Source organism: Heterodontus francisci, chromosome 7 (assembly GCF_036365525.1).
Source record: "Heterodontus francisci isolate sHetFra1 chromosome 7, sHetFra1.hap1, whole genome shotgun sequence".
Taxonomy (NCBI): Eukaryota; Metazoa; Chordata; class Chondrichthyes; order Heterodontiformes; family Heterodontidae; genus Heterodontus; species Heterodontus francisci.
Window position 1 is genome coordinate 105,888,240 of NC_090377.1, and position 14,657 is coordinate 105,902,896.

At 40.9% G+C, this 14,657-nt stretch overlaps 1 protein-coding gene across 5 annotated transcripts in view; it reads right to left on the minus strand.

Annotated features, from left to right (window-relative positions):
* LOC137372222 (calcium-responsive transcription factor-like) overlaps positions 1–12,904 on the minus strand; it is a 73,373-nt gene extending 60,469 nt beyond the window's left edge. For 2 of the 5 annotated variants that reach the window (XM_068035863.1, XM_068035867.1), the window contains exons 1-5: positions 12,859–12,903; positions 6,724–6,791; positions 5,319–5,404; positions 4,111–4,235; positions 3,365–3,595 (exon numbers count right to left, since the gene is read on the minus strand). In XM_068035863.1, coding sequence (XP_067891964.1) covers positions 3,365–3,595; positions 4,111–4,221 — 342 coding nt within the window. In that variant the 5' untranslated portion in view covers positions 4,222–4,235; positions 5,319–5,404; positions 6,724–6,791; positions 12,859–12,903. Of the gene's footprint in view, positions 1–3,364; positions 3,596–4,110; positions 4,236–5,318; positions 5,405–6,723; positions 6,792–10,458; positions 11,614–12,542; positions 12,793–12,858 lie in introns of those variants that run through there. The other 3 variants (XM_068035864.1, XM_068035865.1, XM_068035866.1) reach the window with 3 other exon arrangements.
* Positions 12,905–14,657: the final 1,753 nt, after the last annotated feature.

Here is a 14,657-nt window from a genome sequence, read left to right on the forward strand (position 1 = left end):
ACATGCACCTGAAGTGCTGTAACCTGCAAGGCCATGGACCAGGTGCTGGAAGGTGGAATTAGATTGGGCAGCTAGCTTTTTCGGCCAGCACGGACACGACAGCCTCCTTCTGTGCTGTAATTTTTCTACGGTTCTATGGGCCAGCTTTAATCAAAAAAGAATGGGGCTTAAATAGGAGGAATGTCTAGGGGGGTTACCATGGTGACTACAACCTCAGAACAACTTGGAAGTCAAGTCAGAGTAATCTATTCCTGGATAAACATGCCCAGCCTGGAGTATCCTTTTCATGGAAATAGGATCAATACTATTTCAGAAGCAAGATAACCAATGCAGTTAGTGCCAAAGACTGTGGCAGTATGGGAGTTGCAACTCTTGATACCAACAGCAGCCTACTCATGAACACTATTATGTGAGGGCCCTCTCCCTTCCTGTGCTACCTCGCCAGGTATGTGAGGCAAATTATAATTTGCCAGAATATCTTTAAGATATGATCCTGTACATACTTTCTGCTTGCACTCAAATTCTGTCCAATCTGGGTGCAGAAGAGTGCTTTGCCAAAATGAATCCCACGATCTCACTGCCTGGAGATGAATCAAATACTTTTGAGACCAAGATCCCAATAAATTAATGAAGTGAATTATTCAGATACAAAAGCAAAATACTGCTGAAAATCTGAATTTTTTTTTTTTAAAGAGATACAGCACTGAAACAGGCCCTTCGGCCCACCGAGTCTATGCCGACCATCAACCACCCATTTTATACTAATTCTACACTAATCCCATATCCCTACCATATCCCCACCTGTCCCTATATTTCCCTACCACCTACCTATACTAGGGGCAATCTATAATGGCCAATTTACCTACCAACCTGCAAGTCTTTTGCCTGTGGGAGGAAACTGGAGCACCCGGAGAAAACCCACGCAGACACAGGGAGAACGTGCAAACTCCACACAGGCAGTACCCAGAATTGAACCCGGGTCGCTGGAGCGGTGAGGCTGCGGTGCTAACCAATGCGCCCCCCCAGAAACAGAAAATGCTGAAAATGCTCAGCAGGTTAGGCAGCATTTGTGGAGTGGGAAACAGAGTTAGCATTTCAGGTTGCTGACCCTTTGACAGAGATGGAAAAAGTTAGAGATGTACAGAGACTAGGAAAGGGGGAAGAGGAAAGAACAAAAGGGAAGGTCTGTAAAAGAGTGAAAGGCAGAAGAGATTAAATGACAAAATGGGAAATGGTACAAGGCAAAAGGAGAGGTAATGGGATAAGTAAATAAATAAAAGTTGGGTCTAGAACAGCTGTAAGTGGAAAAGCACAATTATTAGCAATAGCTGCTGACCAAAAAAAATGGGGTATAGGTTATGATCTGAAATTGTTTAAGTCCGTGTCGAGTTCAGAAGGCTGTCAAGTGCCTAATTGAAAGTTGAGGTGTTGTTCCTCGAGCTTACAGTGACCTTCATTGGAACAGTGTAGGAGGCTAAGGACAGAGAGGTCAGAGTGGAAGTGGAGTGGAAAATTAAAATGACAGACGACTGGAAGCTTGGGATCATGCTTGTGGACTGAATGGAGATGTTCCGCAAAGCAGTCATCCAATCCGCGTTTGGTGGCCTCGATGTAGAGGAGACTGCAACATGAGCAATGAACCAAGTATACTAAATTGATAGTACAGGTAAATTGTTTTTTCACATAAAAGGAGTGTTTGGGGCCCAAGATGTTAGGAAAGGAAGAGGTAAACAGGCAAGTGCTACATCCTTTGTACTTGCACAGGAAGGTGGTGTTGGGAGTGATTGAGGAGTGGACTTGAACATTGCAGAGGGAATAATCCCTGCTGCCTCATCTGCTGAGTATTTCCTGCATTTTGTTTTCATTTCAATTGCTCTGAGCCTATGTCCTCAGACACGAACACGCTTCACATAGAATATTTTTTCTTGCCAATTTTTCTCCCCTCCCTCTGGAAGGACCTGAATCCTTGCTATGGTACAGTTGGACAGGTATCTTCATGTACTTCATTGGGAAGGACATTGGTAAGCCATAATCCAAAACAATATAAACTGAATGGCTACAAACTTATTTTCAGCCAATATTGAAGACTTAAAAGAATTGAAAAGCTGTTGTGAAACTTCTTTTTTATACCTTAAAAAATATGAAAAGGAAGAATTCAAATCTTAACACCAAATATAAAACTGAGACAGTGATAATATGTTTGCTGGTTTGGCAAATACAGGCCTAAACGCACTGGATTAAAAGAACTAAAGGTTTACCTCAGATTAAAGTAATACAATAGAATAAGAGGTGATCACCTGACCTCTCAAATGCATCAGTTTTGTTAAAGGAATGTTGCCCCAGGTGATTTCCCCATATGGATTATAATTCCTATTTTTTTTTTTAAGGTTGAACAAATGAGAAAGAAGAATTTCTAAAGATTTTCACAAAATTTACAAGTATGTAAATGTACAGATTATACACATATCCCAATCAAGCAGCAGCATGACCGAATGCTATTGTTGGGAGCATATAGTCCATACTGAATATTGCATTACATTATCATTTAAGACAAATCCCAGTTGTCAAGCAAACACATTATCACATTCATTTGCCAGGGCATTGGTATAGTCTAAATAGTAGCATTCTCAACAGCCCCTTTTTATGCAAATCCATGATCAAATAATAGGATGGGTAGTTCTGTGAGGTATGACTCATGTTACCAAAATGGTATGCTCTCTCCATCTAATAACTGGCATAAGTCTCTTATTGAAAGGAATGCAAGTCAAGAGACTAACTCAAAGGAGGTCTAGCCCTCTTCCACCAGTTGTACCAGGGCTTACTGGACCACTCTGAAAGGCAGTCCAGACCTAAACCACAACTGTGCTAAATTCTGAGAGTGTTTTCAAGTAACCTATCTTCTATTGCTATCAAGAAACCAGTCCCACACTGTAATGTTATAAGTTTCTGGGTCGCAGAATAGACCTCCAACATTCTTTTGCTAGAGTGAACAGGCCATACTCAAAAATGAAAAGTAATTTTCTTCTAACTTACAGGCCCTCTGTATACTTACAAAATGTACAGAACAAACTAAATTACTTAATTTTCGGATTTCTCAATAACTACGGCCTATATTTTCATATTTTATGGATAATGATAAAATATTTAGGTTCTTCAACTCCAGTTTTAAACACACTAACATTTGTTATTTTTTTCAAAATTTTAACTGGTAATAAAAGTTACATTTTGGGGTTATTATACCATCATATGGTAGTTCTATCATTTTTTGAGAGATGCAGGAACCAGCACCACTGGATTCTTGCACGATCAATGAGAAACATACACACAATTTATATAATCCTTCTCATATAGCACTGTTACTAACCATACGTGCATTTGTGTCCCCCAATGATTGAAGTTCATACTGGATAGGCTGCCCATTCTGATCCATCAGCCGGAACTGCTCAGTGGACAGAGTCTGTGCCTGCTGGGACACCTGTATTGTAGGAGTCTGAGAAGTAGCAGAGTCATCCGTAATGTGTACTGTGATAGGAATGACAGTGATAGGATCATTCCTTCCAAATGCAGATTCTCCATCATCTATCCAGGCTAATTGCTTTGAAGGTTAAAAAAAAACACATAAAAGCTGAGTTTAGTAACCTTTTGTATTTGAGCAGCAGAGATAGCAAGGATGACAATCTGAAAAAAATTTAATCGAAGAAAACCTCAATTTTAATCTCGCAGGGTATTTACCTTAACTGAGGACAGAATGGCACAGTACCTAGGTGCCGAGACTTTTCAACCGGGGTGGGGGTGGGGGGTGAAGGTAGCCGCTGCATGGAGATTTGGGCAACGCTCCAGAGAGATTGACAGAAAATTGGAGGACAAGTCATTGAAGCTATTCGCACAAACTTCAAAGTGGCCGCATGTAGAGTAGATATTTGCATTACCTGCAACTGAACATTTATTCTATCTTCTTGGAATTTCAACATTTGCTCACATTTTGCTTGTGAAGAAAGGTCTGCCCCAGAAACAATAATGCCTGTTACTCCACATCTGCTGACTGACTTGCTGTACGTTTCGATCATTTTCAGTTTTCAAACATTTTTCTTGTCTATTCTATGATCTTACCTGAAAAACTTGATGCTCTGCCTCAGAATCCTCAATTATGTCAGCATCTGGTCCCAATAATGTAGTACTTCTCTCCATACTGATCTCATCCTGACTGACATCTTCTGTCATCTCAGAAACAACCACTGAAATAAAAAATGAAAATTACCCTTAATGTCTGAATAAAGAAAGCAAAAGAATCAGGACCAAATAGAAAGATTTGAAGATACGCAGAACAAAACAGTTATAGTGGAATTCATACAGAAGTCAGAGAAGGATAATACCAAAATGCATACAAGATATAAGAATTCAATAGAAAGGTAGACTGTAGAAAATAATAAAAACAGTGATTTGAAGTATTTTTAGCTTTATACATATAGATGAGGTGAAGCAGAGCAAGTATATTTTCTAACGGACAGATGAGGAAGAAATATTAGGGAATGGAGTACATTCTACAGTTCAGTATCAAACTGAGCACAAAGTCCAGGAATAACCTATTTTGACTTCCTGGTATATGGAAGCTAGTGAATCATGATCAAGACAATACAATTGGCCTCAGCCTTCCCAAAACTGAACAGAGAAACAAAATCAGAGTTCCCCTTTTAAGAGTCAGTCAGTCAGTGGTGCATCTTTGGATAAAGACTGGATTGGGTTCAGCTGTAATGCTCCTATGGTGGAATAGCTTGCTGACATTCACTGTCAAGGCTCACATATGAAAGGTACTTTGACAAGATATTGGGGGCTGTTGGTGCCCTCAAAATCACATGGTAATGATTACGTTGGAAAAAGTTTTTCTGGGCCCCTTCTGTTTGATCCATATGACATGCAGCAGAGTGCTTGACATATTATAAAACTGGCTGACAGCAGGTTATGTAACTAGGATACAAGTGTGAGACAAAGACAGCATTCAAAATGATTTGGTCCAAATGCTTGAATGGGTCAGCTTGAATAAATGTGAGATGGCAGAGATTGGAATAGATGATAAATGTAAGAATGCAAGATTAAAAGATATTCCAAGCTGGATTTATTGTATTTGTCTGTGTGACAAGCCTTCCTCAACAGATTACATGAGAGTCCAAGATGAGTGGAATGTACATAATGTGTGAAAGGAATGAACGCAGTTGGCTGAAAAGGATTCTTTGTTCGTACTTCCTCACGTCAGCAATGGACACTCCTTCAGGTCTGCCTATGTTGCCTGTACCAATGTGCAGTTTCTTGCGTTTACTTACACAAAAATCCATTCACTATTCGTTAGCCAATCCACTTAATTGTCCAAATTTTTTGCAATGTCTTGAATCTTCTCTGTACTGGTTACCTGACAACAATACAAAATATTATATTGTAACAAGAAGTATCCTTGCACCTTTCTCCTTATTTATTAATTAAGCGCAGGGTTCAAAACAATTGTTCAACAAATATTTATCAGCTTCTACTTTCTATTTATCAACTTGCAACCCATTTAACTCACTCATTCATTACAGGATTGTAGCTTGTGAACTTCCAAGTACACTGTAGTCGCTGTAAAGCCCTACTGTTCATTTATGGTATATTTAGCCTATATTGTTTGTGTCACTGCTAAAATCAAGCTCCATGGAAGAGGCAATACTGCTTGGGTTTAACTTTGTATTTAGTATAAACTGTGCCAAACTGGTGGTAAAAGGTACTGAGGGACCTTGGAGTATTATTTTGAAGATTAGAAGGTGCAAATGCTCCCATATTCGACAACATTTAAGTATCAACTGCCAGGTGAGCTCAGAAAATACATGCAAGCACATTGCACGGAGCTTTCTCCTGGGCAGCATATTGCAGACCGCAGCTCCATTATAAATGTACTGCAAGTTACCTCCTCAAAATCGAGTAAATCCATAAGCCATAACCTGTTGTTTCTATTACCCTTTGTCTTTATATTCTTGCGATGAAAATCAATAACGTCCTTGTTATTTCATGAACACTGAAGAGAATTCATTCTACAAGAGGTAACTAAGAAGTAATTCTGATTAAGTTCACTTACAGTTTTAAACGCAATCTCATTGTCTGACGGCTATTGCCATTGTACTTTGGAATGTCAACAGTATGAAAAAAATCTTATGGGAAAACTTACACATCCACACCAAACTAATAAGCCAAGCCTAAATAACATGAAACAAACAAGCCTCTCCACCAGCGTACTAATAACCAGAAGGCATACACAACTGCACTGTTTTCGCTTCTTATCACCAGCACATATGTTACATCACAGCATTCCCTTCCTAATAACCTACTCACTAGTACTTAAAGCCACTTCATCTTTGGCAACCAAATGCCAACTGATGAATATATGACCAACATGACAATTCCCCCAAAGCAGTCTATATTGTATCAAAAGACTAAACTCCATTCACAACACAAAGTTCTTCTTAACTATGTACTAAAGTTATGTACATAAATTGAATACATGCAATTCTTGGTGTAATGTTGCTGAATACCATTTTTGTTTTCTCACGACTAGTGTTTTTTCACAAATAAATTCTAAATTCAACATTATATGCTGCATTTTTGTACTTAAAATGTCCTGTTGCTACTGTTTGTCTGAAATTTATTACTTGATTTTAAAAAAATGCTAAGTTACACATAGAGCATCATTCTAGCGGTTACCTTTCTTCACTTGATTTTCATAACAGCAATTCTACTAACGAGAGGAGATGGGCTCCAGATGCAACAGCCTGGAACAATTCAAAAAGACTAATTTACTAAAATGGGGCAAAAAGCAGCATTTTCTCACTTAATTTTAAAGAATGGCACCTCTGCTAGCTCCATTTCTAAATGCAATGCCTAACATGAATTTAAGTCACAACGACCTGGAAATTCAGTTCCTGGCTTGTGCTGAGTTAGTTGATTCAGACAGGCTGATGGTGCACTTGGCCTCAGTACCTCTAAGATAAGGAGGAAAAAAATACAAACTTATCTAAAGATTACTCTTAGAAGGTTCACATATGGTTTTCAGGTGAGAACTGAGTCAACCTCAACTGTGAGGTCTTCAGCGATTGAATCACTTGACAATACTCACTATCTAGACTCACACATGAAGAATAGCCATATGGAAAGTGTACCAAAAGGCAACTGGTACCTCCAATGAAAGGTCAGCAACCTGAAACATGGACTCTATTTTTCTTTCCACAGATGCTACTTGAGCTGTTGTGTTTTCTCCAGCATTTTCTGTTTTATTCTTAATGAAATGTCCACTAACATGAATCAGGACATTCAAAAGGACAAGGGAAGAAAAGTGGATCATAAAAAAGGAGGCAAAAAAAGGTCCTGTCATTATACAGTACAAAACTGTTACTTCTTTATTGCACAACATTGCCCTCAGCTGGCTGAAGAATGTAACAAAAAACTTCCGACTTTACATTAAAGCCACTCATGGAAATTATATTCTTAAAAGGGCCTTTAGCTGAATTTTATCAGCACTTTTGGGACAGGTTGGGAGGCGGGAAGGCTGGCAAAATGGCACAAGAAGGAGGGGGGGGGGGGGTGCCCAAAGTCTTCCTGCTGTCATGCCATTTTGCCAGCAACAGGAAAGCTGGAAGATAGGCTGCCACTTGGGAAGTCAACTGAGTCTAAGTGGCCAATTAAGGGCCACGTTCCACCTCCATGGGCATTTTGCCTGCAACAAGACTGCCGGCTGCTGCGTGGAGACACCGCCCAGTGAAACCTGGCAGCCTCCCAGCGAACTCTGAAGTGGGGGGACTCGACCCATGGGGTCACTCATGGGCTCAAGGAGGGCCTACTCCGAGGCATTGACCACCTCTGTGGCAATGGTGCCATCTGCCCTCAGCAATTCTCCCCATCACCCCAACCTGACATACCCCTCTTTGAGGGTGTCCACCTATTGAGGCGCTCTCAATCTGCAGCTTCAGCCTCAGCAATGACCACCACCCGCAGCAGCCCCAGTGGCAGCTACTTCATTGGCTGCCATTGGCGAAATGCGGCCCCGGATCCCGCCACCTGCCAATGCGGGGTCACCTTCCACTTTCGGCCCCGGTGGCAGGACTTCTGCCGCCTCAGAAAAATTCTGGCCCCGATTTCCTTCCCTGCCCTCATGCCTGGTTTGTCCATGCAGGCTTTTTAAACCTTCCTCTTCTAAAAACTGATGTGAGAAATATCACATAATTTTTAGCTTCCAGTAGTTAGGCATGGGCAAAAATCCTCCAAATGGGAGCTCTGCAGAACTAGAATTAATGCCTGCTCTGATCAAGATTGGAAAATGAGTTTGCAATCAGAAGCAAAAAAAAGAAGGGGATGCTGGATGAGGACTTGCAACAGAAGTGAAGTGGGAATAAGATGTTATTCTTTCAAAAGTTCTACAAATATAAACAAATTTGTAGTTAGTAGCCCAGTAGCTTGTTTTGTTGAGAGTGACTCTTTGTGCTTCTCCCCTTCAGCTTTTTTGATTGCTATGTACCATTATGGTTCAGACGGTAGCCAACAAATTCCTCAGTAATTGTGAACACTGCTCTGAAATTGGGCACGGGCAAGTGGACAAGAACAATTATTGTTACTTTTGTTCTGTTTTTCCCACACCCCTCAAGAGACTGGCCTCAGCATTCACCACAGCTGCAAGACTGGCACTGAAAACATATGTGGAGAACCTCAAGCATAGATCGGTTTTGCTACGCACTATCATGCTCATTATCCATACCGACCAGTGCATAAGATTAGCATGGTGCCTTTGATCTCACTTCCGAGGAAGCATGTGGAACTAGCTCAGACATGATAAAGCTCACCACCATAGCTCTCAAGCGAACAAGTAACAAGGACAACGATGGGAGGCAAAAATATTTTATAATTAAATACATTCCAAGTGTAATACACAAAGATATTATTCTTTTGGATTTGCAGTTATAAAAACATTTTTTCAGTCTGATTCACAAAGGTATTTTTAAAATACAAGAAAACAGGAGGAGCAGTAGACCGTATGGCCCATCGAGCCTGCTCCACCATTCAGTACGATCATGGCTGATCTTAGGCTTAACTCTACTTTCATGCCCACTTGGCATATCCCTTGACCCGAGACATCAAAAATCTGTCTATCCCAGCCTTAAATGTATTGAACAATGGAGCATCCACACCCCCCTGGGGTCAAGAATTCCAAAGATTCACAATCTTTTGAGTGAGGTAATTTCTCCTTATCTCAGTCCTAAATGATCAGCCCTTTATCCTGAGACTGTGGAGTGTTTTAGATTCCCCAACCAGCGGAAACAATTTCTCAACGTCTACCCTATCCAGCCCCTTCAGAATCTTATATGTTTCAATGAGATCGCCTCTCATTCTTCTAAACTCCAGAGTACAGGCGCAATTTACTCCGCCTCTCATCATAGGACAACCCCCTCATCCCAGGGACCAATTTAGCAAACTTTGCTGCCTCCAATGCAAGTATATCCTTTCTTAAATGTGGAGACCAAAACTGCACAGTACTCCAGATGTGTTCTGAACAAAACCCTGTACAATTGTAGCAAGACTTCTTTATTCCTGTACTCCAATCCCCTTACAATAAAGGCCATATGCTATTTGCCTTCCTAATTGCTTGCTGTATGTGCATGCTAACTTACTGCGTTCCTTGTACAAGCACGCCCAAGTATCTTTGAACATCAACACTAACAAGTTTCACACCTTTGAAAAAATATTCCGCTTTTCTATTCTTACGACCAGTGAATAACTTCACATTTCCCGACATTATACTCCATCTGCCATCTTGTTGCCCATTCATTTAACGTGTCTACATCTCTTTTCAGCCTCTGTGTCCTCCCCACAGCTTATCGTTCCACCTACCTGTCTCATCAGCAAACTTAGATAAATTACTCTGTCTCTTCATCCAAGTCATTATTAGATTGTAAATAGGAGGCCCCAGCACTGATCCTTACGACACTCCACTATTTACTGCCTGCCAACTTGAAAATGCCCCATTTATGCCCACTCTTTGCTTCCTGTGCATTAACCAATCCTCTATCCATGCTAATATATTACCCCTAACTCCATGAGTCCTTATCTTACCCATTAACCTTTTGTGTGGCACCTTATAGAATGCCTTTTGGAAATACAGGTATACGACATCTACTGGTTCCCCTTTATCTACCCGACTAGATACATCCTCAAAAAACTGTAATAAATTTGTCAAACAGGATTTCCCTTTAATAAAATCATGTTGACTTGTTCTAATCATACTATATATACAAATATTCCCATAAATAACAATGTCCTGAAGCAAAAAATAAATCTTTTGTTTTAAAATGGAGCCGTGTTAAATAAACACAAATGTTATTTCACTCCGCACAGGAAACCCATCATCATGATGACTACCAAAAATTTTGTTGAAACAGTGAGTACTTATACCTTGGTAACTAGTATGCAGTTACAAAGCTTCATGCTACAAGATAAATTCACACACACAGTAGAGATGAATGCCAAAGGTTAATGGGCACTTATTAGTGTCACTTCAGCTCAGACACCTTTTGGCTTCTCAACTTCTCCCAGCCAGCACCTTGTGTTTATGACTGTATCTCTATCCACATTAATTCAGTTCCTGATACCACATGTCCAAATAACTTCCATCAACTAGTTCTCCCATTGTTAATAGCACACTCTGCTTGAAACAAAAATATTTCACAAAAAGACCGAAACAAAAATAATGTTCATAATAGCTTACTGTAATCATTTTAAAAAAAAAAAAACAACTTTTATTACATCTTCAATAGTTTATAAACAGGCACATATTTTATCAAAGTGTACATTTTCATTGCAATGCACTTGAGAGAGATTACATTGACATAAAATTTGTTGGCACAAAATATTGGTTCAGATGGTGGGGCACATACTGATTAGAATACCAAAAAGAGACAAAACAGAGCACTTAAAACTTAATTCACAACTTCACAGAGGTCTGAATCTCAGCCATGTCTTTATGGGGAGCTAACTCCCATGAGTGCAGGGGAGGAGGGAGAGAAAAACAGAAAGTTAACAGGCTATGTTATACACCGTCAAGCAAGCTGCTGGCTTCTCAGCTAGAAGCTGGCACAACATTAACAGAAGAAAATGTAGGGATTTCATGCCTACATCAACATTTGGTATAAAAGCATGCGCTCATTATTTAGTACGATTTCCTAAACTTTATCTTTAATTAAGAGTTTCCCTTGTACCAGAGTTGGTGCTTCAAGCACATATCTGAATTTCAGATAAACAAAGTCAATTCCAGACCAAAGACATTTTACCTCACGTGGTTCATATTACTTATTTCTGATTGGCACTCCAACAACCCTACATCAAGAAACCTAGAAATTCACCTATACATCAAAGAGCATTCTGTGCTGGGGGTGGTGGGTAGCCAGATACTTGTGCCAGGTCATGTATTTGTACACATGATTCTCCACATGTTGAGTCTCTGATCCCAACCAGTGTTGTGGTTAGTGAAATCTAGACATCTCTCCACAGAAGGGGTAAATCAGGAGACAGTCACCCTGTATTAGTTTCATCCAGCTCCTAGATGATAACCTTTAAAAATAATTTTTTTTAATAAGATTATGCACAATAGTAATTTAACACATCTTACAAGTGGATGCAGTCAACATAAAACAATGTACATTTATAGTGACTTTACCAGAAAAAATCCCAAAACTTTTCAGAGGTATAAAAACCTATCAGGAACCCTTCAATGCAAATGACTAAACTAAACATCTCTGCCTGAGAGTTTTTGTGCAATATCACTTACTTCCAGCAACATTATCACAGTAAACCATGAACTAATTTCACATTTATTTACAAACACAACGGAATGATCACATTAAGTACACCTGACAATTCAATTAAATGATGCACTCATTAACTACCACTGGTAAGTAATGCATTTGTTGAAACAAACCCCTCTTATAATATGCTTCGTTGTATTTTTATAAATCTCTTCCTTCCCCCCATATTAATAAGAATTTTGTAAGGATTTCTTTGTCGCTATCACATTAAACTAATTCAACTGAATTATTTAGGCGGGCAAATGATTCAATTATTTCCCTATGGGAATGAAGCAGTCAATGGGGTTTAAAGAAAAGGCAACGTCACTGGTTTAATGTGGAAATAATTTAATTATCACGAGATTTCAATTTTTACCAGTGTTTCAGAATTAGCATTCTACTATTCTGTAGATTTTTGTGAAAGCCTTGCTCATGAAGAGAGAAACTGAAAAGAACCATCCTGCAAATTTCAGGATAGAATTATAATTTCAAGACCCTATTCGACAACTGGCATTTTTTTTTAAATGGACTAAGCTTTTCCTAAGATCCAACCAAACAGCAGCAACATCCCACAGGTTCAACAACAAACATAAATACCCTCTGCTGGGGAAAGGGAGGGAGCAGCATTTTACACGAACGCGGATTTAAATATTAATTTATTATAATTAATGCGGAAAATGTTCCTTTTTGACATACAGCGGTAATATGCTGTGCAATGGCGGTTCTATAGGCCCCTCCATCCCTCACTGCAGAAGTGTTAACTCCGCCGCTACCCCTCACTCGGGCAGGTGGGGCCCCCCATTTGACAGCCTGCAGCAGATTCTCGCCATTTTGTTGCCCTACAGCTTCACTAAAGAGCGCCTGTGAGGGCTCGCGCCTTCTCTACTTTCTCCCTTCCCCCATTCTCCCCGGCGCGGCGGCGGGTCCCAGAGGCTGAAAGGCAGTGAAAGCGCGGGACACAGAGACCGCACGAACAGACAGCGAGTAAAACACCGGAACGAGTCTACTCAACCTCGTCTTCACTCCAACACATCCGCCATGGAAAGCCGGGCCGCTGTCACCACGCATGCGCTCCCCCTTTGGCCCCCCCCCCCCGGGCCCGGACTGCCGCGCATTGCGCCTGCGTGGAGCCGGGGCCTAGCCAAGTAGGAGCCGCGCTTTCAATGTCAGACTGTGTTTTCCACTTTAGGCCTGCCGTCCGCCGCTCGTTGAGTTACTATACAGTTTATGAGCGGATCAAGTGATTTCGAAAAATATGGATTGCTTTATTAATCCTGTTTCGAATTGGGAGGAAAAAGAGATGACCGCGTTGCCTGGTTGCGTTGCTGTGTGAGGGGGCAGAGGCAAAGCAGCGGCAGCTTTCCCGAGCGGGTGGTTTGCAGCCGTGATGCTGACGCCCTTCAAATTGTGCCAGTGCCGACCAAGCGAGCTGTGAGGAAAACGGGGACACCAGTTCTGCATAGCTGTTCCCGTGGAAGGATCAGTTTTTGCAGCTAAATTGCCTCTTGTGTGCTTGCTAATTGGCTCTGAACTGCGACTTCCGGTGCCAGGTTGTCCTTTGATGGCATTCTCTGTTGAACACAGGGAAAAGATTTTGTTGTGATGTGGGAACAAACTCCACAGGTTGAATGACTGATTTCTGTTTCGACGTGTCATTGATTGTAGGGCAGATGTGTTGAAAACACCGAGCACTCATTTCAGTTAAGACCCTATAGCCAGCCGCCAGAAAAGGTAAAATAAAAACAAAATAAATCTGAAATAAAAACAAAGTGTTGGAAATACTCAACAGGTCAGGCAGCATCTGTGGAGAGAGAAACAGAGATAACGTTTCAGGTCCGCGACCTTTCATCAGAAAGGGTAGTCCTTCATAACAGTCCCGGCTGGATTCATTGCTGTGTTTCCGAGGCGATACAAGTGCACTCCGGATTGAGTTTTGAGTACATCAAAACTTTTAACAGCCATTGGAAGCTGGATCGTAGGTCAAGTAATCAAGGGAAAAATGTGTTCCAACCTCTGTGAGACCGTTAACATTAAAATACGAGACGTGAACCTCCAGATCAATTTAAAGAATGATATGGCAAGATTTCATGTTTTAAGACTTATAACTAAATTAAAAGAAAGCTTCATTAGCTAAATTGTGCTTTGTGAGTAGCTGACACTCCAGATTACAAAGAAAGATATTAACTTATTAAAATACTTGAAACCCTCACATCACACTTATGTTACCATCCTGTTTGATGGTGAACTCCCTTGCGGTTAAAAGTCCCAAATTCCTCCCAGGGGCAATGGGTTGGAGCTCCTAGACCTTTTCAAAAATCAATGTCCTCTTTGCTCACTTCTCCAAGCATCTCCAAACTGGACGTCCATGAAAAAGGTGATTCCTGATGATCCTGCTGGTCTTCTACTTCTCTGCAAGCTTCAACTTGCAAAACAAGTTCAAGTCATCATAGCCTTTTACTGTATTAGGTTTCCGAGAGCAGGTGTCTCCTCTCTCTGTCTTGAGGCTACAACCGCTGGGTCTTCCTTGCAGCCTACTCTCAGACTGCAACCACTGAGTTCCCTTCTTACAGCCTGCCTTGAGGCTGCAACTGCTGGTTTCTTCTCTTACAGCCTGTCTGCCTTCTCAAAATTTATCTATCCTGTTCCAATATGCAAAGTCCAGATTTCTGGTTTCACAGAACCACCTGGGCCTTCCATTGTTTCCAGGTGTTAACTGCTTGGTACATCTGCAGCTTCAGAATCACTGACCTCCTTTGCTTACGACCAGAAAGTCTGGGGGGCAGGGTGGAACCCATTGTTTTTCAGATGTTA